The sequence below is a fragment of the Anser anser genome, assembly GCF_964211835.1.
Source record: "Anser anser genome assembly, chromosome: 1".
NCBI lineage: Eukaryota > Metazoa > Chordata > Aves > Anseriformes > Anatidae > Anser > Anser anser.
Window position 1 is genome coordinate 1,944,092 of NC_139720.1, and position 25,921 is coordinate 1,970,012.

General features: G+C 47.9%; 1 protein-coding gene across 1 annotated transcript in view; it reads right to left on the reverse strand.

The window, feature by feature from the left end:
* The window catches only part of LOC310879930 (uncharacterized protein), a 112,639-nt gene that overhangs the window by 67,898 nt on the left and 18,820 nt on the right, over positions 1-25,921 (reverse strand). The window contains exons 3-27 of the mRNA XM_083794990.1: positions 23,496-23,676; positions 22,879-23,038; positions 21,890-21,983; positions 20,680-20,853; positions 19,619-19,779; positions 18,348-18,477; positions 16,778-16,894; positions 16,329-16,484; positions 15,708-15,824; positions 13,621-13,767; positions 13,307-13,426; positions 11,965-12,123; positions 11,089-11,217; positions 10,624-10,773; positions 9,345-9,482; positions 8,754-8,900; positions 7,722-7,841; positions 4,501-4,647; positions 4,154-4,354; positions 3,681-3,820; positions 3,045-3,168; positions 1,610-1,753; positions 1,130-1,320; positions 510-641; positions 50-124 (exon numbers count right to left, since the gene is read on the reverse strand). Of these exons, the coding sequence (XP_083651116.1) occupies positions 50-124; positions 510-641; positions 1,130-1,320; positions 1,610-1,753; positions 3,045-3,168; positions 3,681-3,820; positions 4,154-4,354; positions 4,501-4,647; positions 7,722-7,841; positions 8,754-8,900; positions 9,345-9,482; positions 10,624-10,773; positions 11,089-11,217; positions 11,965-12,123; positions 13,307-13,426; positions 13,621-13,767; positions 15,708-15,824; positions 16,329-16,484; positions 16,778-16,894; positions 18,348-18,477; positions 19,619-19,779; positions 20,680-20,853; positions 21,890-21,983; positions 22,879-23,038; positions 23,496-23,676 (3,554 nt within the window). The remainder of the gene's footprint in view (positions 1-49; positions 125-509; positions 642-1,129; positions 1,321-1,609; positions 1,754-3,044; positions 3,169-3,680; positions 3,821-4,153; positions 4,355-4,500; positions 4,648-7,721; positions 7,842-8,753; positions 8,901-9,344; positions 9,483-10,623; positions 10,774-11,088; positions 11,218-11,964; positions 12,124-13,306; positions 13,427-13,620; positions 13,768-15,707; positions 15,825-16,328; positions 16,485-16,777; positions 16,895-18,347; positions 18,478-19,618; positions 19,780-20,679; positions 20,854-21,889; positions 21,984-22,878; positions 23,039-23,495; positions 23,677-25,921) is intronic.

Sequence of the window (25,921 nt, forward strand, 5' to 3'; positions counted from 1 at the left end):
TAGTTGTATATTAATTAACCAAGTGGATGATTCATGAAAATGGACTCACCCTCTCTCCTTTCTCTCCCTTCATAACAAACCCATACGAGTCGTAGCCTCCACGAGTTGGTGAGCCCCTGAAGCTCTTGAAAGGAAAAGAAAAAATGAACAGATGATCAGAAAATCATTATCCATCAAACACAAACCAGACTGACCACGAAGCACTGACTAGCATACCCCTTATCTTATGCAACAGAAGTAAGGCTGACCACCCAGGAGACTGATTCATTTCCTCACTAAGGGACACGGTTTAGTAGTGACACTCAGTAGGTCAGGTTGATGGTTGGACTTGGTGATCTTGAAGGTCTTTTCCAACCTAGATGATTCTATGATTCTATGTATTATTTATAGCGTCTTCAGTTTGCACTGAAATTTGGAGAATGGGATGGAGAACCTGATCACCTGTCCAGAGCAGTGATCAAGATGTTTTTCTGAACTATATTCCCCTGAATCAGTGAACGAATTCTTACCTTCAGACACCAGGGACCACAAGCCTCCTCTCCTTTTTGGGGGTGTGGTTGAGCTGATGATGGGGCAGGGAGGTGTAGCTTGCTCTCCATGTCATCGAACGGCAAGTGCTTGTTGGCTTCATGTGTGGCAACCTACAGCATGGAGTTCGAGTTAGATTAGTGATCCTCCAGGTTTTGGGGCCAGGCATCAAAAATTGTCCCTCAGCATGTCTCAAGAGGTTACTGTGCTTTTACATCACCAACCTTTTCATTGAAATAACCATATCACTGTTGGGGATAACTACAGACAAACTCGTATCCTTTCCAAGGACCAGAGTTAGAAGAGGGCAATATATTTTTAATACATTCAAATGCTCTGCTCCTGCAGTGGCCTTACGCAACAAAACTTTTGAAGCTCTGTTCTGGCTTCTGCAGTTGCCTTGATTTGAAAATTTTTGTTATTCATCTCTAGGGCTGGACAGTAAGTGAAGTCAGGTTTGGACCCGTTGTCCTAAATCTGCTCTGTCCTTCCTTTCAAACTTTACTCGGGGAAAGAGATTGGCCTCATGCATGACCCAAAGGAATGGTTCCTTCCCATGGTAAGGAATCTCTTTTATTCAAAGGCCTGTGAAGCAGCTCACCTCCCCATTAGGTAATTGGGCCCCTGAAGGCTGAGGATCAGAGCAAATGACTTCTATCAGCTCTCGGAGGATCTGGGGGAAGTCATCAAATGTGTTGACGTAGAAAACGTTCTGGAGGTTCTGCTGCAGCAAGATGCTGTTGAGCTCAGCAGGGTCGGCTCCCGACACACCCACAGCAATGATGCGGATTCCTGGAACACATCACTCCCTCAGTGGAAGCAGAAATGTCTAAGATCAGTGTCCAAATCCCTCACTCCACTTGCCTTGAGAGAACTCACTGACAGCAGCGTGTGTGAGTTATAGCTAAACCAAGACACTCATGCTAAGAACAGGAAGAAGAAAGGATGAAGAAGTGAAGAAAGCCAGTGATGCACTCAAAATGCACGAGTGGTGTAACCTTCAACCCTCTGGAAATTCAGCCTCAGTCTGTACATGAAGGAGAGCCAAGGCCCTAGGGAAACACAACAGGGCAATTCTTACCCAAAGCATGGGCTACTCTGGCTGGTGGCAGCACATTGTCCTGGGATCGCCCATCAGTCACAAGAACCAGCATGTGAGGGAACTCTGGTCTCATCCCTCTGGAGGACTGAAATAACTCCTTTAGCATGTAGGTTATACCACGACCTGGACAAACAGAGAGAGGCAATATGTAAACCTACAGAAGTGTTAGGTCTATAGGGGGGACCTGTGGGGTCTCTTCCATGCATGGAGGAGAAAAGGTATGCAGTGTGGTCCCATAAATAGATTGGAGATCCTAGCAGGGGCCAATGCTTTTTGAGGGAAGACAGCAGTAAATCAGATTGGCTGAAATGGTTCAGGCTGTTTTCAGCAGTTTCAGTTTCGGAAAGAGAAAAAATACATTTAGGAGATTTGAAGCATTTTCCCTATATTTTAGGAAAAAAAATCACAGAATCCCCAGTTCCAAATTCCTTTAGAAAGATCAGAAAAGTTTTCTGAAGAACTCTCCCCCAAGCTGAAACGGTTAAGAAACCCCAAAATAGCACAGAAGTCTCCTGTGAGCAGTAAAATGCCTTCATTGACACAAACTCCACAAAAAAGAAGGACTAGAGGCAAGGTTACCTAAGAATTTGCAATCTGACCTGTCTCACGCCGACTTTCTCTAGCCAGTCCTGTCTGAATTCTTGTATTCTGACCAGCCCCATTTCTCTGTGTTGCTAACCAATACCACTAAGCCAGGATGGGATATACAAGCCTTCGTTTAACATATACAAGTTCCTTAATGCTTCGCTTTATGTTGACTGCCTGGAAGATATTTAGGTGGGCCACTTAAAAAAGATAAAGTTAAAACTAACTATCTTCAGTTTCATATTACTGCTGATGTACCTTTGGGGAAGCAGGAATACCCCACCATCCTTCCGGGAATGAGTAGGTGGAAAGTGCTGTTTGAGTTTTTAACCCTGTAAGACAAGTGTCTGCATTTCTGAGATGGTGAGCTGATGAAGAGCTGTGTTATTTGTACAACAGTGAGAAACAAAGGACATTTATGTGATGACACTCCATAAAAATAGGACCAGGTATATTGTTTTGTTGTTAGGGTAACAAGGCAATAACCATTGGCATTTACTGATTAAAATGTGCATAGAGTGGGTAATAAGGATACTTCAGCATCAACTATCCTTATCTAATGTTTATGGGTTTGGTCTCCAAGCCAGGTATAAAAACCTCCCTCAAGTATAGGCAAGGTTATAAAAAAAATGAAGAGAAACCCAGTAGCAAAACTAGGACATGGATAAAGGACACCAGGCCATCCCTGGGAATAAAACCAAATTCAGCCCTGTGTTCTCAGATTTTACAGAACTTTGGACTTCCTAACCAGGTAAATGGGTTCAAAACGTTCGCTGTCCCCTTGCCTCTGTCTTGGGTCTACCCCACATGTGGGCTTGCACTTGCACACCTGTTTTTGTGTTGCCTCCAGTGTAGTGCAGCTCCTTGATGGCTTTCAGGGCGCTGTTGCGGTCCTGGTGCTGGTGGAAGTGGAAGGCTGCCCTGGGCTCCTCGCTGTACTGTGCGACAGCAACCTGGCAAAGAAAAGGGAGGCAAGGGAGATAAGAAATGTGGAGGGATCAGACACAAAGCAAAGGTGCCATCACTCAATAAATCTCCTTGATAATACAAATATTTGAATTGCAATAGAAGTGGAACGAAGCTGTGTTTCTTAGAGACTAAAAACAGGCACAAAAACATCTGTCAGGTTGGCAGACAATACACAGGACACAATTCAGATGCTTAAGCATGGGCAAAGTGCTATTTTCTGCTCTCTAGGGCATCAGAAATTTCTGCACAGGCTGGTAGATAGAGCACAGAACCAAAGGGAAATACACTTCTGGCAGCTCACGGCTGGGTGGGAGCATCTCCTGGTGCAGCATCTCCCATGGCAGCATGCATCCCTCCTGAACTAAATCACCTTTAGGCAAAGTGCTTATCCTCTCTGAACCTCAACGTGAGTGAGCAGACTGCTGTCATTGCAGAGGTGAGCAACAGGTAAACACTTGGAAGGAAAACATGTTCAGGAAACAGAACAGATTCTTGCCTGTGTCCCTTCAGGCCCAATCTTAGGGAAATAGGAAATGATCCGGAAGAGGAAATCCTTCACTTTGTTGAAATTGCTCTGTCCAATACTTGAGGACTCATCCACCAGGAACCCAACGTCTGCTTTGAACTTGCCACAGACTGCAGAGGGAAGAGAGAATCTCTGTAAGCCGTGTGGTCCTGAAGCAGCATGTTTCTTTGTGCTCAGAACAATAAAACAAATCCAAGCATGGGTATCTTCTGTGATGCCAAGTGTCAATGAGTGAGCAGGGAGCACCTTCACCCCCCAGGATAGAGGTGAGTGCTTAACTGCGTGATACATGCTTTGTGTCTTCCATTTCCCCAGTGCTGGCCACTCTCACTTCTCAGTGAACAAAAATTAATTTTGACTCCTGACACCAGAGAAGACCATGACTCCTGGTGGTTAGACCCCCTTCATCATCATCATCAAGTCACACATAGATGCACACTCACTTGGCCCAGGGAGAGTTGTCAGCGGTGCAGACACTATGGTGGTGGCTGGCAGGGTGTCTGGGGTTGGTGCTAATGTTGTGGCCGTGGCTAGTGGGAGAGGAGTGGTGCTCACATTGCTAGGAGCTGTGACTGGGGATCTCCTTGCAGCCAAGTTTGCAGAAGTCACGGGAGAGACCATTGCAGTTGAATCTGTGTGAGGTCCTGCAGCAAGAGGCAAAAGAGGAAAAGATGTTTGTTAACCCCCTCTTAGTAATGACGCAAAGCACCACAAGGGTAGAGAAGACAAGAAACTAGCCTCAATAGCAGCTACCTGGGAAAACTACTACGTAACCTTCCTGCCTTCATACCTGTTTGTGCAGTGAGTGTTGTCTCTGGTCCCTCTGTATTTCCAAAGACTGGCCTTATGGAAAACAAATACGTCTCCTTGGAGCTCAGCCCTGTCACTCGGTATGATCTTGAAGCTGCTGATAACAGTTCCAGGGAAAGATCAGAAGCTGGAAAAAAGGAAGAAACATGCATTAACTGGGAGGCAAAGAAGCTCAAAAAAATCCCATGTCAGGAGCATCCCATCTGCTACTGACACCACCTTCGGCAAACAGGAAATTGAGAAGCAGATGAGTCCTGGGCTTGGTAAAATGGATTTGCAAACTGCAATGGTCAGGCCCTAAACCAGCTGAAATAAGGTTGTTTGCATCTCTCTGAAGTTGAGAGGCATGGAATAAAGCCTGATGTTTGTGCAAATGTTTAGAGAGGGCATTTGGTCCAGGTGCTGAGCTCTGTGACTGTCCAATGAAGGAATACTAATTATGGTTTGCAAAGGCTGGCACGTATAAAAACAGGATTCTTTTTGTTAATGAATAGAAAGCTTGCTGAAAAATAGAAATAAACATAACTTGAGAAAACTGACTGCATACAATAGATAGTTTTGCTTTAAAGTGATAGGAAAAATCTGTGAAAATGTCATAACAATGTTTTGACATTTTAAAAGTGTCTTATTTTGGAAATACTGAAAGATGAGTTTTGACATTGTTCAAAGTGAAACTTGTACCTTTTCATTCTGAAATAGCATTTTCTCTTAAAAGAAAAGAACGTTAGTTTCTAGGGAAATAAATTGAATTGTTGTAAATAACTTGTTTCAACTGTATTAAATGTTTTTCATTACCCCAGAATAAATTTTGGAAGGGAGGTTTTCTTCCTTTAAATATATATATATATTATTCCCTATTGCAGTTTGACTGAAAATCTTCTACTCCTCTCCATTTGGGTAGGCAAGTCAAGATAATAATTATCATAGGTGTGTTGCTATGCTGCCTGAAGAGATTTGCCTGAAGAGAAACATAAGCTGAGAGCTCTGCTGAAACACAGATCTAAGGCAGCCCACTCCTCACCCCTGCCTAACACCCCCAAAGAGGTAAGTTTAGCTACTTTTCCATTTCCTCTGTGCCATTGTGTAGCACCAAAACCCTCTGTTTCACACGATGGGGCTTTCCCACAATCAAAGTGTATGGTTACCGCGCTCATGGTCTAGAAGAAGCAGAAGACTTTGTTGGTGGATGGAGGCAGGAGAGACCTGGATCATACCCAGGATGGGATGCACAGCCCAAGGCTGCCAAGCACATGCAGGAAGAGGTCTGCAAACACTGGAGGAGGCAGATGGTCTTTGCTGGAGACAGTTTTCGAAGAAGAGTGAAACTGATGCTTTGCAAAGGAGAAGAGATGTGAGGGTCAAGGAGCAACTGGACGACTAAATGAACTTCTGGATGTTGATTGAGTGGATGCAAAAAACCATGGCTTTGGTGGTCTAAGAACAGTCAAGAGAAGGTAGGAAGAAGAGAGAGGAGGGCAAGATTTAGGTGAACTTCTCCAAGGTCCCTTCTGTCACACGGGGGATGAAGACTGGCTCTGGATGGAGCCCTGTTGAAATGTATAATGTATGGGGTTGGTTTTATGTAACATGACAGGGAGATCTACAGCTGGGATGACCTCCAGCTGAGTAGAAGAGGACCCAGTCTTTTACAGGGCAGGCTGGTGAGGGTAGGCAGGTAGGGAGGAGGGCATTAAGCGAGCTTAAAAAGGCAGAAAGGGAAATGGGTAATGAATGAGAATTCATTTAGCAAAAAAGCAAGTTGCTGAGAAGAAAATTAATCAAGGCAGCAAGAGAAAAAAAAAAAGACAAAATTCTTAATTGCCTTTATACTCTAATGCTGGCAGCTTGGATAATTAAACAAGAGAAATTGGAATTACTCACTTATGAGCATAAATTTGATCTTGTTGGTACTATTGAAACTCGGTGGCAAGATTCATCTGATTGTAATGTTAAATCAATAGTTATAAACCTATTTCAGAAGGATCGATTGAGTGAGGGCACAGTGGGACTGTCAGATGTGGTATTATCCGTTTCTGAGCCCCTGACAACTCTGAAACCAATGATTTTTGAATACTTACAGATCGATATTTTAACAGCATGGCACAGGAGAGGAACAGTTGCATTAGATCACTTAAGTCACCCTAGAGAGCTGAATGTTCAGTTCCCTAATCACTTACCTATAATATGTAGAGCAAAAAAATGATGTTATCACAGGAGACTTCATCCTGAGTGACATATGCTGCAAGTCTTAAGCTGCCAATACCAAAACGTCCTTGGAATTAGAAAAATTAAAGCTGATGACCTGGTAACTCAGAAAGCACTGCAGGGAGCACAGGGGAATTGCATCAGATGTTTTCCTTATTGACTTGTGAAGTTGAACTGATCCCTAGCAAAAAAGTTAGTGGCTGAAGCAACAATGACAGGAAACTTGCTATATCCAAAGAGGTTAAGCCCGCTCCAGAAAAAAATGGTATACCTGGTACCTTAAAACAGTAAAACTCAGTAAGGCCAAATCAATTGAAAAAGAAAACAAACCATACACTAAATCTGTGAGCAATGATTATGAAAGTTTTAAAAGTTCTTTACTAGATAATAAAGCTTTTAAACAGATAAGAATTAAGGCGTTATGGATGACAAAAACAGACTTTTTTTGATTCACTGCAGCTATTCCTGATGGACAAGCAGGGCCTCTAGAGGAAGAGAAATTGATAATGCCAATCAGGCTTTTTTTTTTTCTTTTCTTTTTTTTCTTTTTTCCTAAGCAATTTTCACTTCTCCTTTGTCTTCCTCTGAGGATTTTGCAATGGTCACATCGATCATCTTGTGAACCTCCTCAGTGAGACAGTTTTCTTTTTTCCCTCTATTTTTCACCCAAATGAAATTGAGATTAATGGATATGATGCATGGAATACCTGCACCCTGGTCAAACTGGGCAGCACTTGGAAATAACAGTCATGATACTAGAAGGAATCAACAGCCACTTAAGGCTGGTGTTGGAAAGAAATTTCCCCTTTATTACCCGCCCCTTGCATCTTCTGCTGCGTCAGCTGGCTCTAAGACCAAGTATTGAATTCAACACTCCAGAAGGTAAGCCAGACTTCTCCATGGTCTGTCCTCAGATCCTCTTGGGTGATGGGGCAGCTCACAATGGAGGGGTCCAAATTACAAACCATCTTCCTTTCCCCACCAAAAAATGGTTACCTGAGGACAAGCGCCACGTTAATAGGTACGTGGATGCGCCAGGAACAGCCGCCCAAGTCAGCAAAACACTGGTCTCTGCAGCTTCCTGCACCATGAACTCGGTCACTTTGGGTAAATCCACTGTTGGAAAAGAGAAAGAAAGCAAGCTTAGGGAAGGTAGAAGCTCCCACCAAGAGCCTGACTGAGCTGAAAGGAAACAGATGCATCCTTTGGGAGATTCTGATCCAGGCCCCACTGAAACGAAATGCAAAAAGTCCAGATAGAAACGATGAGCACGGAGAATATCTGCTCCACTTGCCCACAGCTCCAGCTGCTGGTGAATATCTGTCCTAGGGTAAATATCCCTTAAATATCCCTTATTAGAAATATTCCTTAGCCTGTGACCAGTTTTCAGAGCCTTTTTACCTCTTATCTATCATGTTTCTGATGAGACAAAGGAGTCCCTGCAGCACTTTAAGGGTTTTCCAGAAAGCTAAGGCAGATCCGATCCTTAGCTAGTGGGAATTGGTGGCATTTTAGCAAATAACCATCGACAAATCTTCAGCCTAGCCTGATGGGTGTTTCTCTAAACCATTTTTTAAATTCAAGCTGTTGGGATGGGAAATGGAAATTTGTGCCTGCTCACTTGTGCCAGATGCTGGTACTCCTTGAAACCCCAGTGCCATATCCACACCCCCGACCTTCTCCAAATCTGCCTATTCTGCAGCATCAATCAAATTGCATGATGCCACAGTGTCATGAGAGGTTTGCCTTTATCTTCTGGAAATGGTATAGATATTGTAATTCAACAGGTAATTCGAATACAATGGGTCACAAAAAGGGCACCTCTCAATGATTTTTGGTAGGTGAAGACAAGCAAAGCCCCAACATTTCTCAGTAATAAGATGAAAGGACCAATATACATTTTCTGGCACACTGGCTGGTGGGTGTCTGACAGCCAGCATTGCTCCCTGTCCATCCCCACCTGCTGTCACAGCCCCTGGCATTGCTGTGGCACTGCCCTTGTCCCCCCTCGGTGGTCTTTGTACTCACGGGTTTTGGCTGTGAGGATCGTGGGGCTTCCCTCCTGGCCCCCGATTACCGCAGACACGCAGACGGTGTAGGTGGTGCCCTCCTCCAGTTTGGGGATCGTGAATGAGATGGTCTCTGCTTCAACCAACTGTGAGGTTTCCAAGCCACCTAACAAAAATTGCAGCCACACCAAAAAAAACACAATGCTACATAGAAATGGCAGGGTGATTGCTATTGACAGTTATTGTTACAGCAGTTTCTGCACACAGATCTTATAGGTCCTGGCCAGGGAGGATGTTATAAGCTCATTTTACATACAGAAGAACCAAGGCGTGGGCAGCTGAGGGATCTGGTCACAACGGCATCACATATGCTGCTGGAAGGGAACCGCTTCCCTGACTCCCCAAATCCAGCTATGCCTAAATCCGACCAATATCTACTTTGCAAACTAAAACCTGGCCAAGTTTCAGGGCTTCAGCCTGTCCCCAGACATTATAGTCCCCGTCTACCCTGATCATCTGTGGGAAAAGAACTGAGCTGAGCTAAGCTCCTGTTTTCTGAGGATCTTTGTGCTCTGTCCTCATATTGCATCTAAGAGAGGAGGATGCTTACCATTGAGTGGCACCCAGGATATCTTATAGTGAGTTACCCCTGGAAGCCTCTTCCAAGACAGCTTCAAACTATTTACACCAGTGTCAGTAATCTTCAGATCCTGGACGGCCTGGATGGGGTTGGAGTCTGCGAGAGATGCTGCAGAGATGAACCAGGATGAGATGTTGCTGGGGTTTAACCTGGCAGACAGCTGAACACCACACAGATGTTTGCTCAGTTCCCCCCTGCCCCGCAGTGGGGTGGAGAGAAAATTGAAAAGTGCAAGAACTTCTAGGTTGAGATAAGGACAGCTGAATAAAAAAGAAAAAGAGGGAAGGGAAGGGAAGGGAAGGGAAGGGAAGGGAAGGGAAGGGAAGGGAAGGGAAGGGAAGGGAAGGGAAGGGAAGGGAAGGGAAGGGAAGGGAAGGGAAGGGAAGGGAAGGGAAGGGAAGGGAAGGGAAGGGAAGGGAAGGGAAGGGAAGGGAAGGGAAGGGAAGGGAAGGGAAGGGAAGGGAAGGGAAGGGAAGGGAAGGGAAGGGAAGGGAAGGGAAGGGAAGGGAAGGGAAGGGAAGGGAAGGGAAGGGAAGGGAAGGGAAGGGAAGGGAAGGGAAGGGAAGGGAAGGGAAGGGAAGGGAAGGGAAGGGAAGGGAAGGGAAGGGAAGGGAAGGGAAGGGAAGGGAAGGAAAGGAAAGGAAAGGAAAGGAAAGGAAAGGAAAGGAAAGGAAAGGAAAGGAAAGGAAAGGAAAGGAAAGGAAAGGAAAGGAAAGGAAAGGAAAGGAAAGGAAAGGAAAGGAAAGGAAAGGAAAGGAAGAAAAAGAATAAACAAAGCAAGCGATGCACAACACAATTGCTCACCACTCACCAAATGATTCCCAGCCTGTCCCTGAGCAACAGTCACCCCCCACCCCAGCCAGCCACCCCATATTAATTGTTCAGTGTGATGCCATATGATATGGGATATCCTTTTGGCCAGTTGGGGTCAGCTGTCCTGGGTCTGTCCCCTCCCAGCTTCTTGTGCACCCTCAGCCTCCTTGCTGGCAGGGTGGTATGAGAAGCTGAAAGTCCTTGGCTTAGTGTAAGCACTGCTCTGCAACACCTAAACCATCAGTTTGTTATCAGCATTATTCTCACCCTAAATCCCAAACACAGCACTGTACCAGCTACTAGGAGGAAAATTAACTCTATCCCAGCCAAAAGCAGGACAGATGTCAGAAGCAACACCCCAAGAGAGTGCAGGGCCAGGACCATGAATCCAGCCCTGATGTCCCAACACTAGGATGTTTGTTCCACCAGGACATACCTGTGCGGTGAGTCAGAGTCACCTCTGGCCCCTCGGTCTTGCTGAAGACAGCCCAGATGCTGACTTTATACTGGGTGTCAGGCAGCAAGTGGTCGATTCGGTGAGCCAGCACCCTACTGCCCAGGTACTCAGTCTTGGCAACCTGGTTTTCTGTGAAAGAAGGGATACTTCAGAGCTCGTAGCTCACTAATGAGGCTGGTGGCATCTCCTCCAAAGGAAATAGCCATTCCTTGCTGTACTGTGGTTTCAGAGCTTTGGGGATTGGTTTCATAAATAGAAGAGCATGAATATGGAAAGAAAAATATATCACTAACGGGTAGAGGCTCAAGACCATGTTTCTTAGTAGTGAGATCTTTTTCCTACCCTGGGCAGTAGATAAGAAGTTTGGAAAGGGCCCTTCCATCACCATGGCCACTGACATGGGTCTGTGCCAAGAACATGTATGTGCACCCTGTCTCTGCTCACCTTTGCCTGCTCCCACAGGGCTCCAGGTGAGTTTGAATTTGGTGGCAGCTGCTGTGGCACTCCATACCAAAGACAGGCTTGTGTTGGTGCAGGATGTCACCTTGAAATTGGAGACATAGCCAAGAGGAGCTGCAAGATGGAGACAGTATTAGATGGTGCACACCATGTTCAGCATTGCCACATTGCCCCCCTCAAGCTGCAGCAACAGAGGTGGATATACAATGGTTCACCATGGAGGGACAATCTCTGGCTACCAACTGGATCACCATCTTTCCCTATTTTAGGTGAAGAATTTGCATCTGCTGCCTCTTGTCCAAGCAACCTGGTCTCCCAGCACATCCTTTTGGAGTCCCCATTCTTTGAGGCAGGAGACAGCTGCCTGTAACAGGCGTCCTAACACGGTCCACCAGGCATCAAAGACCATGTTGGAATGTTCCTCTCCCTGCATCTCCATGTAGCAGAGTTTATCAAGGTCTTTTCTCTTCCAGCTGAACTGTTTGACAGCGTAGAATACTTTGGCCAATGGTATGGATTTTGGGATGCCTGAAAGTTCAGTGAATGCAGATTTGGTGGTTCATATTTGAAGCTTTGTCCAAGCCCAAGGCACATGAACATATCTACTGCAGAGCATGCTGACTCCAGTTTGCATTTGAAGACTCACAAGCAGAAAACCCAGAGCCTTTGGGATTCCTGCTCTCACCCATAAGGTCAGCCGGGAAAAGGACCACCACCATGGTGCCCCTGACATGAAGGAAAGGCGATGGCAGTGAGGTGCCGGAGGCATGGTGTAAAGCTTTGCAGGGACACACCAAGTTGAACCAGACACACAAGCGCTGTGTACTGTAGTGGTTATCTGAGTGCTCTGCCCATACTCACATGTCCTGGCTGAGGTCGTGATCCCTGGTCCTTCCACTGAGCCAAAGAGCACATAGAGGGAAATCACGTACTCGGTGTCATGGGCCAAGTTGCGGAGCCTGTAGGCTGTGATCGACTTGTTGAGGGACAGCTGCCGAGGACGGTCTTTGCCAAAGAATTCTTTGCAAGAGAGGGAAAATAAAATAGAATAGGATAAAACTAAAGAGTCTGGAGAATGCCATGTTTTCCCCAGCAGTCCATCTCTGTCTCAGCTGAAGTTCTGTTGGAGGATGTTGTGGTTTAACCCGGCTGGCAGCTAAACACCACACAGGAAAATTAACTCTGTCCTAACTGGAACCAGGACAGAGGACATCTGAGTGTGCTGGGGCACGAGAGAGTTTCTGTGTGGTTGTGTATTTGAATTTGGATTTGAATGACTAGGAACGAACCAAACTAGCCAAGAGGAACCAAAAGAATCAAACCAGACATATTGTGTTTATGTGGCAAAGTTTTGGTAGCGGGGGGGCTGCTGGGGTGGTCTCTGTGAGCAGAGTCCAGCAGCTGCCCCATGGCAGATCAGAGCCAGCTCCAACCAGCTCCAAAGGGGCCTGGCGCTGGCCAGAGCCGAGTTGAGTGACATTGGTTAGGCCTTTGGGAGGGAAGAGAAGGGAAAAATGAAGGGGAAAACCCTGCTGCATTACAGCAGCTGGGAGAGAGGAGTGAGACCCAGCCCTGCAGCCCCCAAGGTGAGCGCAGCAGGAGGGCAGGACGTGCTCCAGGCACGCAGCAGCAGTTCCCCTGCGGCCTGTGGAGAGGCCCCTGGTGGAGCAGGCTGTCCCCCTGCACCCATGGGTGCCACACGGAGCAGATCTCCACGCTGCAGCCCGTGGAGGAGCCCCCGGTGGAGCAGGTGGATGTGGCCTGGAGGAGGCTGCGGCCCGTGGAGAGCCCCCGCAGGAGCAGGCCCCGGGCCGGAGCTGCAGCCCGTGGAGAGGAGCCCAGGCAGGAGCAGGGGGGCTGGGGGGAGCTGCCGCCCGTGGGGGACCCGTGCTGGAGCAGTTTGCTCCTGGGGGATGGACCCCGTGGGACGGAGCCGTGTGGGAGCAGTTCTTGAAGCCTCCATAGGATCAGTATGGGAGGGACCCCACCTGGAGCAGGGGCAGAGAGGGACCGTGAAGGAGTGTCGGGGACAAAGTGTCAGGGACTGACCACAGCCCCCATTCCCCGTTCCCCTGTGCCTCTTCGGGGGAGGAGGTGGAAGAGGGTGGTTGGGGGCAGGTATTTTTATTTTGTTTTTAGTTTCTCACAGTTCTAGTCAGGAGCTGGTGTGGTTGATACAGGCTGGAGGAGAGCGGGGTCTTACCTGGTGTAGGACCCCATGCCACTCGGTACCCAGTGGCCCCAGCAACCGAGTCCCAGGAGACCAGAGCACCACTGATGGATATTTCACTCACTTTCAGCATCTGGACAGTGCTTGAAGCCACTGCAAGAGAGCGGAGTTGCCCGGTTGCATCAAGGTCCCCACAGCTTCTAAGTGACCCCCAGACAGCTCTCTGCACCAAACGAGCAGGGTGGTGGCCACAAATGACACCAACTCTGTGCTGCCAGCACATCCTCACCCCATCCATGTCCTTTAGGGCTGGTTCCCTTGCTCACGCCCTGCTGCAGGGCACCCACCTGTGGTTGCTTTTGCGCTCACCACCGGCCCCTCGACATCTCCGAAGATGGGGTTGATGGTGACATTGTATTCTGTGCCAGGCTGCAGCCCCTGGATCATGTAGTAGGTGTAGGCGTTGCTGAGGTTCACGTCCTGGATGCTGCCCTCTGCAAAGGGAAATGATAGGTGAGGTCCCTCAGGTCAGGCCAAGGAGGACCCCCCATCTGGGAGGGTGGTGGGCAATCACACAGACACTCAAGGACTATCTCGGTTGCCTGAGATTAAATGGCATTTTGTCCTCCTGGCCTGCACCTGTGCCCATGAAGTCCTCAAGCCGAGGACAGTAGGGATGGTGCTTAGCACACATCTTGGTTGAGGAGGTAATGCATATACAGATAGAAATATCCCACAAGCATTTGGACAGACCTCAGTGATCACCAACTGATCAAAGTGGCTTAGGACTTCGCAGGCCAAAGAAAATAACTGAGGTAAAAACACAGAAATTGATGTACATGGGGCTGTGAGCAGTCCCTTAAGAGGGTCCACACACTGCCCAGCTCTGGGTGACATGCTGCTGGAGCCATTCTGCCTTCCCTCCTGGACACGGGAGACAACTGATGCCACAAACAACATTTTCTCTATGTTAATCCTATTTTTGTATCATGGACTAGAAACCGCTCAGCAGAACCTCTCAGCATCACTCCAGAGGGAATCACGGACAGAGAAGAGTTAAAACCTAATCCTTGGGGGTCAGACCCCCCTTTTCAGAGGGGCAGAGAGGTGCAGGCAGCAGCAGGTTGGGATTGGGGGGGGGGGCTGCCATTTACAGTTTGGTCACTGGAGGGTGCCATGTCTCCATCTTCTGCTTCCACCAGCACCCTGCGCCCCATCCCCCTCTCCGACCCCCCCCTCCACAGACCTTCTCTCCGTATCAGGCGTTCATTTATTTTTATCTATTCTCTGTCAGAGAAGAAAAACCCACATCCTCCAGCACCTGGGATGGCTGCATGGGGACGGAGAACAGGTGTCCAATCCCAGTGCCCCTGCACCCATAACACAGGCTGCTGGGATGGGATGGGATGGGATGGGATGGGATGGGATGGGATGGGATGGGATGGGATGGGATGGGATGGGATGGGATGGGATGGGATGGGATGGGATGGGATGGGATGGGGCGGGATGGGATGGGATGGGGTGGGATGGGATGGGGTGGGATGGGGCAGGATGGGATGGAGCATGGGAGAAGGACCCCGCAGTTGTGAGGGAGGACTGTCCCTTGGGATTTTTGTCACCTCTGGATTTGGGGTGAACCAGCATTCAGTAAAAGAGCTGCTCAGCTACCACAACCCCAGAGCAGAGGTGATGTGTTGTTGCTCCTTCAGCTGAGGACATCGCTCATTGTCCCCTCAAGATGTGGCAGGCTAGGCACATGCTCCATTTCTATTTGGGACATCAAGCAAAGACTGGCCAAACAGCTGAGTTTTGGGGTGTGCCTTGATTTTTATTTTTATTTTTATTTTTTTCCAGAGAACCATTCACTACAAAGCAATAAAAGCAGTGTTATATCCTCCCCATAAAGATTTTTCCCTTCTGATGACCTTCAGAGCTGTTCTCCAGCTAACCCCCCATGGGAGATATCTCCTTATTTCATTAGCATGGGAGCTGAGCCAGAGGAGAGAGTGCTATTTTTTCAAAGCCTGTGACGGAGCCCAGGTGTCTCGACACCCATCTCCTCTTTGAACCACAGAGACATCCATCTCCCAAGACCAAAATACGCCATCGGGCCTGATTTTTTAACTTCTACTCCCCCACACCAGCAATGAGAATATGTTTGGGTTCAGTGCAGGGGAGAGGCTCCAGCTGCTAGTGCAGATCTGTTTTCAAACACTAAAATCTGAGAATGAGGATGCATTCTCAGGGGGATATGGGATGCTGGAGGCCAAAGTCAGGTCTTGATGCAACAGACACAGAGAACCTGGATCTCTCCAGACTCTTGTTGCACGGCTGGCACGAAGTGGGCAGTGCATCCAGTGCCTGGGGACTTCTCAGCTCGGGCCTCCCCAGCTCCCTGACCACCAACGCCTGCAGCCGGCTCCCCTGTTTTTACCTGCTGATGTCCAGGTGAGCCTGTAGCCTGTTGCTCCCCGGACAGGGCTCCACCTCGCCTGCAGCGTGTCAGTGGTCTCGTTCTGCAGCAAGATACTTTTCACGGGCAGGAGCTTCACTGGAAGGACAGGGAAGAAATCTTTCAAAGCACCTACTGAGCAGCGGAGGATTTTGCTGGCTGCCCTCCTTCTATCACTGTCCCTGCAACCTGTCTGTCAACAGGAAAGGGATTTCTAAGGGCTCCTGCTTTGCCTGAAAGGTCGAAGGCTTCTTGTAAAAGCGCTGGCACAAATACCCAAATCTGTGGCCACTGCTTTCCACAACCAGTACCTCTAAGGCACCAACCTTGCTTCTTTTCTGCAGTGTGGGTGCAAAACAGAGGGGTGAGTGGCCGATCTTCCACCTTTCCACCCCAGCAGCGTGGTGGTGTTCAAGGATCAATGCACATGATAGGGAAAGAGCACGGCTCAAAAATGGAGTTAGGAAGGACGCGTTGAGCACTGCTCTTTTGATGCATGTATAGATGCCATTCCCACCAACCATGAGGTGCTTATCAACGGCAAAGGGTTTGAAAGAAAAGCCCAGGGCAAGAAGGGGGCAGCCAAGGAGTCAAACCTCTTACATGTTCTCCCCACAGCAGCCACGGGCTGGCTTGGCCCCTGGGGGTACACGGCGTAGATGCTGACGCTGTACTCTCTGTCCTCCTGCAGGTTATCCAGCACGTGGGAGGAAACATCGCCCCGCAGAACTTGCTCGTAGGTCATTCCCGGTCTGTTGGCTGCAAAACAAGGAGAAGAGGGATACTTGAGTATGAAAAACATCCAGGGTAGATCAGGATATGATGGTGCATATGGTTATAAGGCATCCACAGCATCATGCCCACCTTCTCCTGCAAAAGAAGGTCCTTCAAAGGACTCTCTTCTTCCATCCCAGGGGAACCACAATGTCTGGAAGAAGCTAACCTGGCCTCCTTCCAGAGTAATGCCAGGAGCACTGTGGTGCAGTATTCCTTGGATAAAATGGCACTTTTGCTGCTCCTCTTAAAGCAAACGCTGAGAAAACTGAACTCACCTCTGGGGATGTAGATCTTGTAGCCTTCCAGCTTGCCCAGGGGAGGTGTCCAAGCAACCTTCAAGCTAAAAAGTCCTTCTTCTATCACCCGGAAATTAGTGACTGGAGGCACAGGTGCTTTGGGGTACAAAAATAGTGCAGAAATGGATAGGACAGTGCTTTAATAAAGCCCCACATCCAAGACCCTTGGAAATATTTTTGTCTTCAGAGACAAAGAGACACAACAGTAAGCAGCGCCATCTCTCCCTATTGCGGCAGCTATATCCTCAGAAGTAAACTTCCCCCTCTATCGCACCCTTGTCCACTTGAAAAATGAGCAGAAAACCCCCATGTCAGCGTGCCTGGGGGCTTCCTCTTTGAACGGTGTTGCAAGCTGTGAAATATCTAACCATCCATCTATCATGAGGGCATTGCCTCGTGAGCAGATAAAACTGCAGTGGTTTCAGGCAGGTTGAGCAAGAACATAGGAATCGAACATTACTTGAGCCCATGGATGTGGCTCTTACAAAGAGGAGCCCATTTTGATCCAGCCAGCCATGGCAGACAGATTTATAGCTTCTACCTCTGCCTTCATGTTGGGGATAATAAGAGGAGAGATCAAATGACTTTATTTCTACCCATAAAACCATTCCATCTTCTTTGCGGCAAGTACATATGAATCAACCTCATTGAGGCTCTTTATTTATTCATCCTGTCGGAGATCTTCCCTCAAGAAAACAAGCAATTTAGACATTGTGGGGTTGGGGAGAAGAAACAAAAGGAAAGGAAAAAGGAATAATTATTTTCAAAATGCCATGGGCAAAGCAGACTTGGTGCTTCATGCAAAACAGGGAGAAAAGTGGAATTACTGTGCCCCCTTACCCCTTAAAGCCCCTGAAAGTAGTGCAGAGATTTCTGGGCCAAAACCTGCTCCATCTATCACATCTGACCCAGTGCCTTGCACTTCAAGAGTGAACTTTGTTTCCAAGAACCTTGTCATTATAGCCAGCAATGTGAAAGCAAAGGAATTCGGCATGGCAGATCACAATCTGGAGGAAGTCCAGATCATTTCATGGGACCAGAGATCACTTCTTGAGGCATGTCCTAGAAGCCATGATCATACCACCTTGGTGTTCTCCTTGTGTGAAGTGAAACTCTAAGTGTGTACACGTACATAGTGCCAACCCAAACCTTTTGGACAGTCCCACTTCCAAAACAAGGTGTTTAGAATATAAATCTCTCCAGAACCCCAGTGTTTGTGTTTCTAAACCCACGGTCTCCAAAGGTTTCCTTCATCCCAGGTACGTGGGAGGTACATTAACTAAATCCCAACCTGAATTTTTTAAATCCCACTGGTTATTAAATCAGATGATATGAGCTACACCCTGTGCTTTCAGGTGCTGCGTGGGTTACTCTGCACCTGCTCAAGAATGCTGCACATCATACCAAGAACCACATATGCTGTTTTACTTGAGATATTCCTCCTACGCCTCCATCCCTCACTCCTTGTGCATATGGTTTTTGGGTGGTTCTCTTCCTGTGCCCACATGGACAAGTGACGTGTGGGGGTGACTGCAGAAGAGATACTCACTAGTCTTCCCCTTGACAGCTGCCGATTCCCCAAGGGCATCTGTATAGACAGCTCTCACCGTGAAGACGTACTTGGTGTTGGGTTTCAGATCAGGTACCAGCACGGTGCGTTTGTCGCCATCCACCGTTATCTGTCACACAGAGGGACAAAGGACATCGTTACACCTCTGTGATGGTCGTAACACCCATATTCACAGCAGGTTAGGAATACAAGGCTTCTCCTCTAGTGCAAGGTGCTTCCATCGGCAGGAGTCTCTTAAAATGTACTAATGGATTTTACGTACATTGCAATCCTCAAATGATATCCGGGTTCACATGGGACATGGCACTGACACGGGACAGTGCCAAGGGCGGGTTTCATGGGATAGCTCAGAAGAAACTCCGTGAAAACAAGAGCATGCACAACGGTGAAGGTGTTTCCCAGTACTCACTTCAAAGACAATGGAGGAAAAGCAACTATTTTTGACAAAGAGGGTTTCTTTTGGAATCATTTTCACAGAATCACTTAGGTTGGAAAAGCTCATATAGGGAGATTTCAACGTAGCCTGAGGGCAAGAGAAGTAGACCTAACTTTTGGGTTCTTACTATGTTCTTATGAGATTCTGAAGCAGTCAAAAAATGATCCTTCTCGTTAAATGCAACCTTAAAAATTAATACAATTAATAATCTTAACCTTAATACTTTATGCTTTCATAGGTTTGTTCTCTTATTGGAAATCAGAGCTCTTAGGCATACATCTTCCATCCTTCAATCCTGCTTTCACACTCTGTGCAGTGACCCAGCTGACCCGGAGCGAGCTGGCACACGTGGCATCCTCCCTCTCACAAGGACATGGCAAATCCCAAACCAAAACATGCAGAAAATTTACCAAGGCAAACAAACTTGGTGGCAAGAAGAATAGGAGCTGCTATTATGGAAGCTGGCTGGACTTATTTGAGATGTGGTATCACAGAGGTAAGGAAAAAAAGGAGCAGTTCCTATTAACCTGTTCTTATTGATCCTAAAGGAGCTTGTGACAGTTTGTGCCATATTGTCCTTCCACTCTTCCTTTCCAAATGACACACCAGCAGACCTGATGGTCTACCTACAGAGCTTCCCTTCAAACAAGCAGCTCCGGCAGTTTATGGCAATGAACTGGGCTGTGACCGGGGTGGCTGAGGGACACGGTGCCATCTCCAAACCAGGCTGTGCCATCAACAGCCCCAGAATAGGATTCATCTCAAACACTGAGACCCACAGCTGGGGCTCCGCAAGACGGGAAAGCATCTCTACCTGCCGCTGGTCCTCCAAAACTGGCTGCCCTGAAGGCAACAAGGGATGCAAGTGGACCCGGTACCCCGTCACCCTCCCTGTAGCCGGCATCCACGTGAGCCGCAGTGAGCTGTGGCTGTGCTCACTGACGTGCAGATCCCGGGGGCCAACGATCTTCTCAGCTGTGAAAAGAGAAAAGAAAGGTCTTTGGTTTGGACCATGATGCACAGGCCTTTTGTCGATGGAGTCACTATATTCAATGCAGAAAAAGCCTCTGTTTCCAGTCCAGAACCATGCAAGCAGGTTTTTTGACAAATTGCTTGACAGCACAAGAAGGGAAAACAAAACTGTTTCTGGCTACGCTTGCCCTGTGAACACCTGCTTAAAGCATAGTGTATCAGCTCCTTTCTGCCCTTCTCCTTCCTGCCAGCATAGATGGTTCTGCCAGAAAGCTCAAACTCTCCATGAAGCATCACAGGAAGCCCTGAAGAGATACAGAACCACAGAGAAAACAAACAAAAAAAGATGTTCTAAGGACTTGGATAAAGTTCTTCCAAACTCTGCCCTAAGATTTAAACTTAAGTTTGTGTGCCAGGAAGGGGGCAGGAATTCATTGCCACCACCTCTATGTTTGCTGCACCTCTGTATCTCTTTGGTGAGATCCAGATCTCTTTGGACATCTCTTTGGCTGCTTTTTGCATCTGTTTTGAGGATGAAATTCCTTCTGACATGGAGCTGTGCTGCCAGAATTCACCACGGGAGGCCCATCACGAAAACCCCGAGGGGCAGAACTGCTGCCCCATTGCCCCAATGGGCAGCGAGAGCATCGGGACCCCGTATCACCAGACAAACCACGGCAATGCAGATACAAGTGAAAAACACAGGACCACTGCCCCTAAGCGACAGGTGCTCCATGGAGCTGGCTGCTCCTCTAGGGTCATCCAACCCATAAAACTCCCTTGTGATGGGACCAGAAGGGACGTGCGAGGTCCACCTCCGTGGCGTGGCTGGCACATCCAGGGACTGGGAAGTGGCTGGTTTGAGCAGGTGGAAAATGGGATAAGGGGAGAACCCCAAAATACCTTGCACAGTCTGCTTGATGGGCCGTGGTGGCTCTGAGGCAGTGAAGCAGAGCCTTCGAGAGAGCTTGGGGGCCACGTTGTGGAGCAGGTGAAAATCGTCAACGTAAACCACGTGCTCTGCTGTGGGCTCAGAAGCTATTTTGTTCAGTTCCTGCTTGTCAGCATCCTTAATTCCTAGGCGAAGAAAAGAAGAGGAAAGGAGAACACCAGAGACATCAGTGGGGTAGGTGAGGCATTGGCAAAGGTCTTGCAAGAGCAAGAGGGAGCAACGTGCTGCCCTTTGTGCTTTATGCTGGCTTTATGGTCACGCTGCCCACAGTGAAGGCTGAAACAAGGAATGGAGACTCAGTCTGTATGGGCAGTGGTGGAGCAGTTGAAGCCTCTTCCATTAGGGAAAAGAAGCCAAGTTTTCCTCCCGAGGCATGTTGGAGATTGCCCTAGGGGACTTGCCACTGATGGGATGCTTACGGTGGATAGTGAAAGGGAGGGGGTAGGATCTGGCCTCATCCTTCCCGTTGGATACAGAGATGTTTCTGCCCTTATGATGGATGATTAGTCAAAGGGACGGAGGCTGTGTGAAAATTGCTGCATCTTCCAGTGGTTGAATCAGAAAAGGAAAAAAGAAATCACTCATAATTTTCAGCTTGCATTGGTCCAAATTTGCCTGCTCGCTCTCTCTAATGGAACACCACCACCACCTCCTTTTTCTCCCCAAAATACTTGCGGAAAGGAAGGGTTTGGCTTGTAATAAATGGCTGTATTTAACCTGGGGGCAGAGGGGGCTGAAATTTTTCCTTTCCCGTGAAATTGTTCTGATGGACACTTGAAGTCAGCCTCTAAACCCTATTAAGAGAAACCTTCAAAAGTAAAACCATTTCGTTTTTGAAAATGTCACATCAAAACATTTTGACTTTTATGGAACTGTTTATTGAACTCTTCCTGAATTCACAAGTAATTTTGACAGATGCAAAACTGCAGATTTCCGCTGCATAAATCAGCGATTGACAACAACAACAAATATCCAAGCACAGCACAGATGTGTTTTTCTCCTACGTGCAGTAGTTGCTGGTGGCTGAGCCTAGAGATGGGTGCAGTGTTTAGAGGCGGGTGCTTTGTGCATCTGGAACCTTCCCTGGTGTGTAGACCGTGCGGTGGTTCACACACAGTAGTTGGTACAATGCTCCACATAGCTTTTTGTGTCCATACGTACCTACAGCAAATACTGTCACTCCCCGATCCTGCAGGACGTGGGCTTTGTCTTCAACTGAGTCGCTGGATTTCCCATCCGTGATCAAAACAACTACCTACAAGAGTTGGAGTCAGAGCCAGAGAATGAATGAGCACAACACGAGGGGCTTGAAGAGGAAGCTGCAGGATTTTCAAACCAACAGCCCAAGCCTTGGATGAAGTGCATCCCCCTAAATGCAATGTATGATCTTAGGGCAAAAGAAAAGGTGCAGCACTGAGCTGTAAATGTGGGAAGGCCCCGGGAGGCAAAAGCTGGCCATGACAGTTTCAGACTCAATGCATGGGGTGCAAGGCTGCCCCATTCTTGATTTCAAGGCTGTCTACTGGCAGGGCAGAGCAAACAGCCTTGCGCGGTCCGCAAAGCAAGACAGAATGCGGTGCCTTCTCTTTAGCATCCTCAGAATTGAAAACCACTCAGAAAGTATGAACTAAACCACTGTTAAAAAACGATCTGATGGAACTGATGACCCAAAACTTATGCCCAAAAGGTAGGGACACTGCCACATGCCTACTTTTTAAATAAGATTCCGGTTGTGTACTTGAGCTGTCCCTAAGTGGAGCAGGTGCATGCATACTGTTACCAACAGCACGTAGGAGGAACCGATGCTGCCACGACTTGTTTCCTTGTCTAAATCACGTCCTGAGCCTGCTCAGTTAGCTTGAGCAGTAAGTGCTCTGAATTTGGATACTTAGCTGGAGGCATCTGAGACCAGAACACTCTGAGTATCTCCATAAGGTGAGCCAGCCCTTGAAAATCTGCATGTGCCTGTCTCTTTCTATCACAGACCTGAAGCCGAATGGGCTCCTAAATGAAGTACCCCAACTCCAAGTCAAAAAGCAGATGGGGTGACTACAACCCAGCTGGCTCATTCATTCCCATGGGTGGAGAAGTCAGAGGTCTGATCCCTGACAAGGATTACACCAGGGAAGTTGTCACAGAAGGTCGCTTACCTTTGCTGCATCCTCTCGCAACGTGGCTGGGCGAGACATGGCATGAGCTGCAAACGCCAGGGCAGCCCCCGTTTTTAGGTTGCTTCTTTTGAACGAGAGCTCCTGAATTGCCACCAGTATTTCTTCGATGGTCACATAATCCGTCAGTTCAATACTCATCCTGGGGGTGAGAGATGGGGAAGTATGGGGGAATAAAGGACAATAAAATGCTGTCATTACAGCAAATTTGCATCATTAATGATAATGACCAACAATGATGATGACACTTAGATGGTCACACTAGGCTCACAGGTAGTCAAGAATTCTTCTTCACAGTGGTCAGGGGAAGCCCAGAGTCTTCTTATTTTAAAAATAGTATCTGAAATTGGACAGCAGGGAGTTTCTTGTGGCTGCATTAAGTGCTACCCTCCCTGCCCTGGAAGAGTTCCCCATAGCCAAGCCCCTCTAGACTCTGGTGGCATTGCTGGGGGCTGAACTCTTGCTTTGCTCTTCCAAGAGTTCAACCAAGCAGCAAGAGCTCTTTAACCAAGGGAGATGGTTGCTTAGCAAAAACAGTCCCCATTTAGAGGTGTAGGGCTATCGAAACCCACGTGTTTCTGGTAGATAGATTGACCCACCTTGGTTTCTCTCCATAGAGTGCCACTGCCAGCCGGATGCCTCCTTTGCCCATCACCACGTTCTCAAAGGAGCGGGCCATGCCGCTGATGAAGTCCTTCACCAGCCGCGTGCTCTCTGTCTCTGCGCCCTGGGACTGTCCCACGAGGAACAAGACATCGGCCACCTCTGCTGTCCTGCACACTGAAGGAGAAGAGCTCATCTCACATCATGAAACCAGCCAGGAGATAAACCCCTCTGAGCCACATGAACCCTTGAGATATTACAGCTAAGGGAGAGAGACCATGCTTCAGCCCAATGAAGTGGGTAAGCATGGGCCTCCCAGAGCAACAGGCTGCTTCATTCTCTCTAATTTCTCTCTAAGTCGCCATTTTGCTGTTCCCACCCCGTGAAGTTCCCCATTTGAAGCACAAACACTGGGGCCCATATCCATCAAGGTGGTAGACCACGCTGGCAGCAAGGGGACGTCTAGGGGTTTCGTATGCTCAGAAGCTGACACCTACAACATGCACAACTGAAAATTGGCAATGTGGCAGCTCTGTCACCCTATTAACCACCCTGGTCTTCTTGTCATTAAGGTCTCAGAGCCGTCATGAGGCACACAATGCAGACATGGGGCCACACATACTTCGCCAGTCCTAAAACAACCAGGTCCTCCAGTCTTGCATGGACACCCCATGCATTCAGATCTGCAATACTCTCCTCTTCCCAAACTGTCAGCAGCCCTGAGCGTGGAAAAAATGTCACATGTGAAGAATGAGCAACGTGAGAGTGCTTTCGGTGCAAGCCAGAGCTATCCAATGACAGCTGGCACCGAAGGGGCAGGTGTATGGGGAAATTTGTTTAATGAACATCAAGGCATATTTCCCTTTACGCTGCTCAGTCTTTTAATTTAATTTCACTTTCTTTAGGAATCCAATAAATATATTTCAAGGGCAGAAATCTGTTGACTTTTAGGCATGGTTAAAGTAATGAAGTCTCTAAAAGGGAAGTTCAAAATTTGTATTTTCTTTGGCTTTTCTCTCCATTGCAGGTAGATGCTGAGTTCTTATTGTAAAGCTGCTAAAAAATTGACTGCACTGACTGCTGGAGGAAGACTTTTGTATTCAGGCTTGTTCACCATGAGTGGACTCAACCTCTTCATATTTTTTCGCATTTTGTGTCACTATTGCTCTGGACTTGCAGTGCAGGTTTGGAGACCCAACCCACATCCAACCAGGCTGGAGCATTTGCTCCAGTTTGCTGCAGAGATTTCAGGGTTTGCTGCAGAGATTTCAGGGTTTCTCATGCTTCTGCTGTGATGGAAAGCCTGCTTTAGCTCAGCCTTTTCAATTTACCTGTCTTTTACCCCACTCCTATGAGCAGGTTCCCCAAAGGGCTTGGAAAGATGCAGGTTTTGTGATCTCCTTCATTGCTGCGTGTCCCTGATCAATCCCCTTTGGCCACGCAGCAGGAAAGAGGGTCATTTACTGGCAGCAAACAGATGGCTCCCCAAAGCTCTTTGCTGCCCAAGTTTTTTGGTTTCATCATTTTCCTTTGTGCCTCCTGATCCTGAGCTCTTTACAACTTAACAATTCTTTACTGCAGGAAAAGTAATGACGGGATCTTTTTGGTTTAACTCACCCAGCTGTGAACACAAAGCACTTTCCCCTGACAACAATGGGAGATAATTATTTCAATTTCCCTTTCTAGAGCTCTCTTTTGAGATCTCCCTTTCCTTCTCGACCCTCCGTAAGTCCTTTTCAGCTGGGATGTCAGGGCTGTCTTGGAGGCAGCTCCGCTGCTAACAGCAGGTCACCATAAGCTGTGCTCCTAGGTGCTGTTGCTGTTCTTGGATCTACCCCTTTGCCCTAGCTTGGACCTTGATGTCCCTGCTACCCCAGAAGGATTTTAAGGGAAGGCAATGCCAGTCCTTGTGTTACCACAAGAATATCCCAACAAGTGCTGAACGAGATGGAGAACGCTTTCCAACAGCTCTCCCAAAAATCACCCACCTCTTGGAGCTGCTCAAGGCAGTGCAAACAGCTCTTCCTGGAAAACCTGCATTTTTGGACCTGATCTGGAAAACCTGCTCAAAATGCTGTTGGTATCAGAGGTCCCTTCGCTACCCCTCCACATCCCATTGCCCCAGGAGCCTCCTCCATCCATGCCTGGTCCATGGGAGCCTTTCTCACCCTGCACAATGCTCCTGCCCCTGTTTGCACCCAGGGATAACAAGGAGAAAGACAACTGAGCTGCAGGAGCTCCACGAGATTAAAATGGGAAGCCTGGTGCCCTTTTCTCTATAAAGGGGCAACCAGACCCCATGTTGTGAGATGCTGAGCCAGGTGCTCAGCACCTTTCCAGTGGGGCCCAGCTGGGCAATGAAACCCACATCCATTTGCTGCCTGGATCAGGTACCTGAAGCTGTCACTGGGAACATGTGATG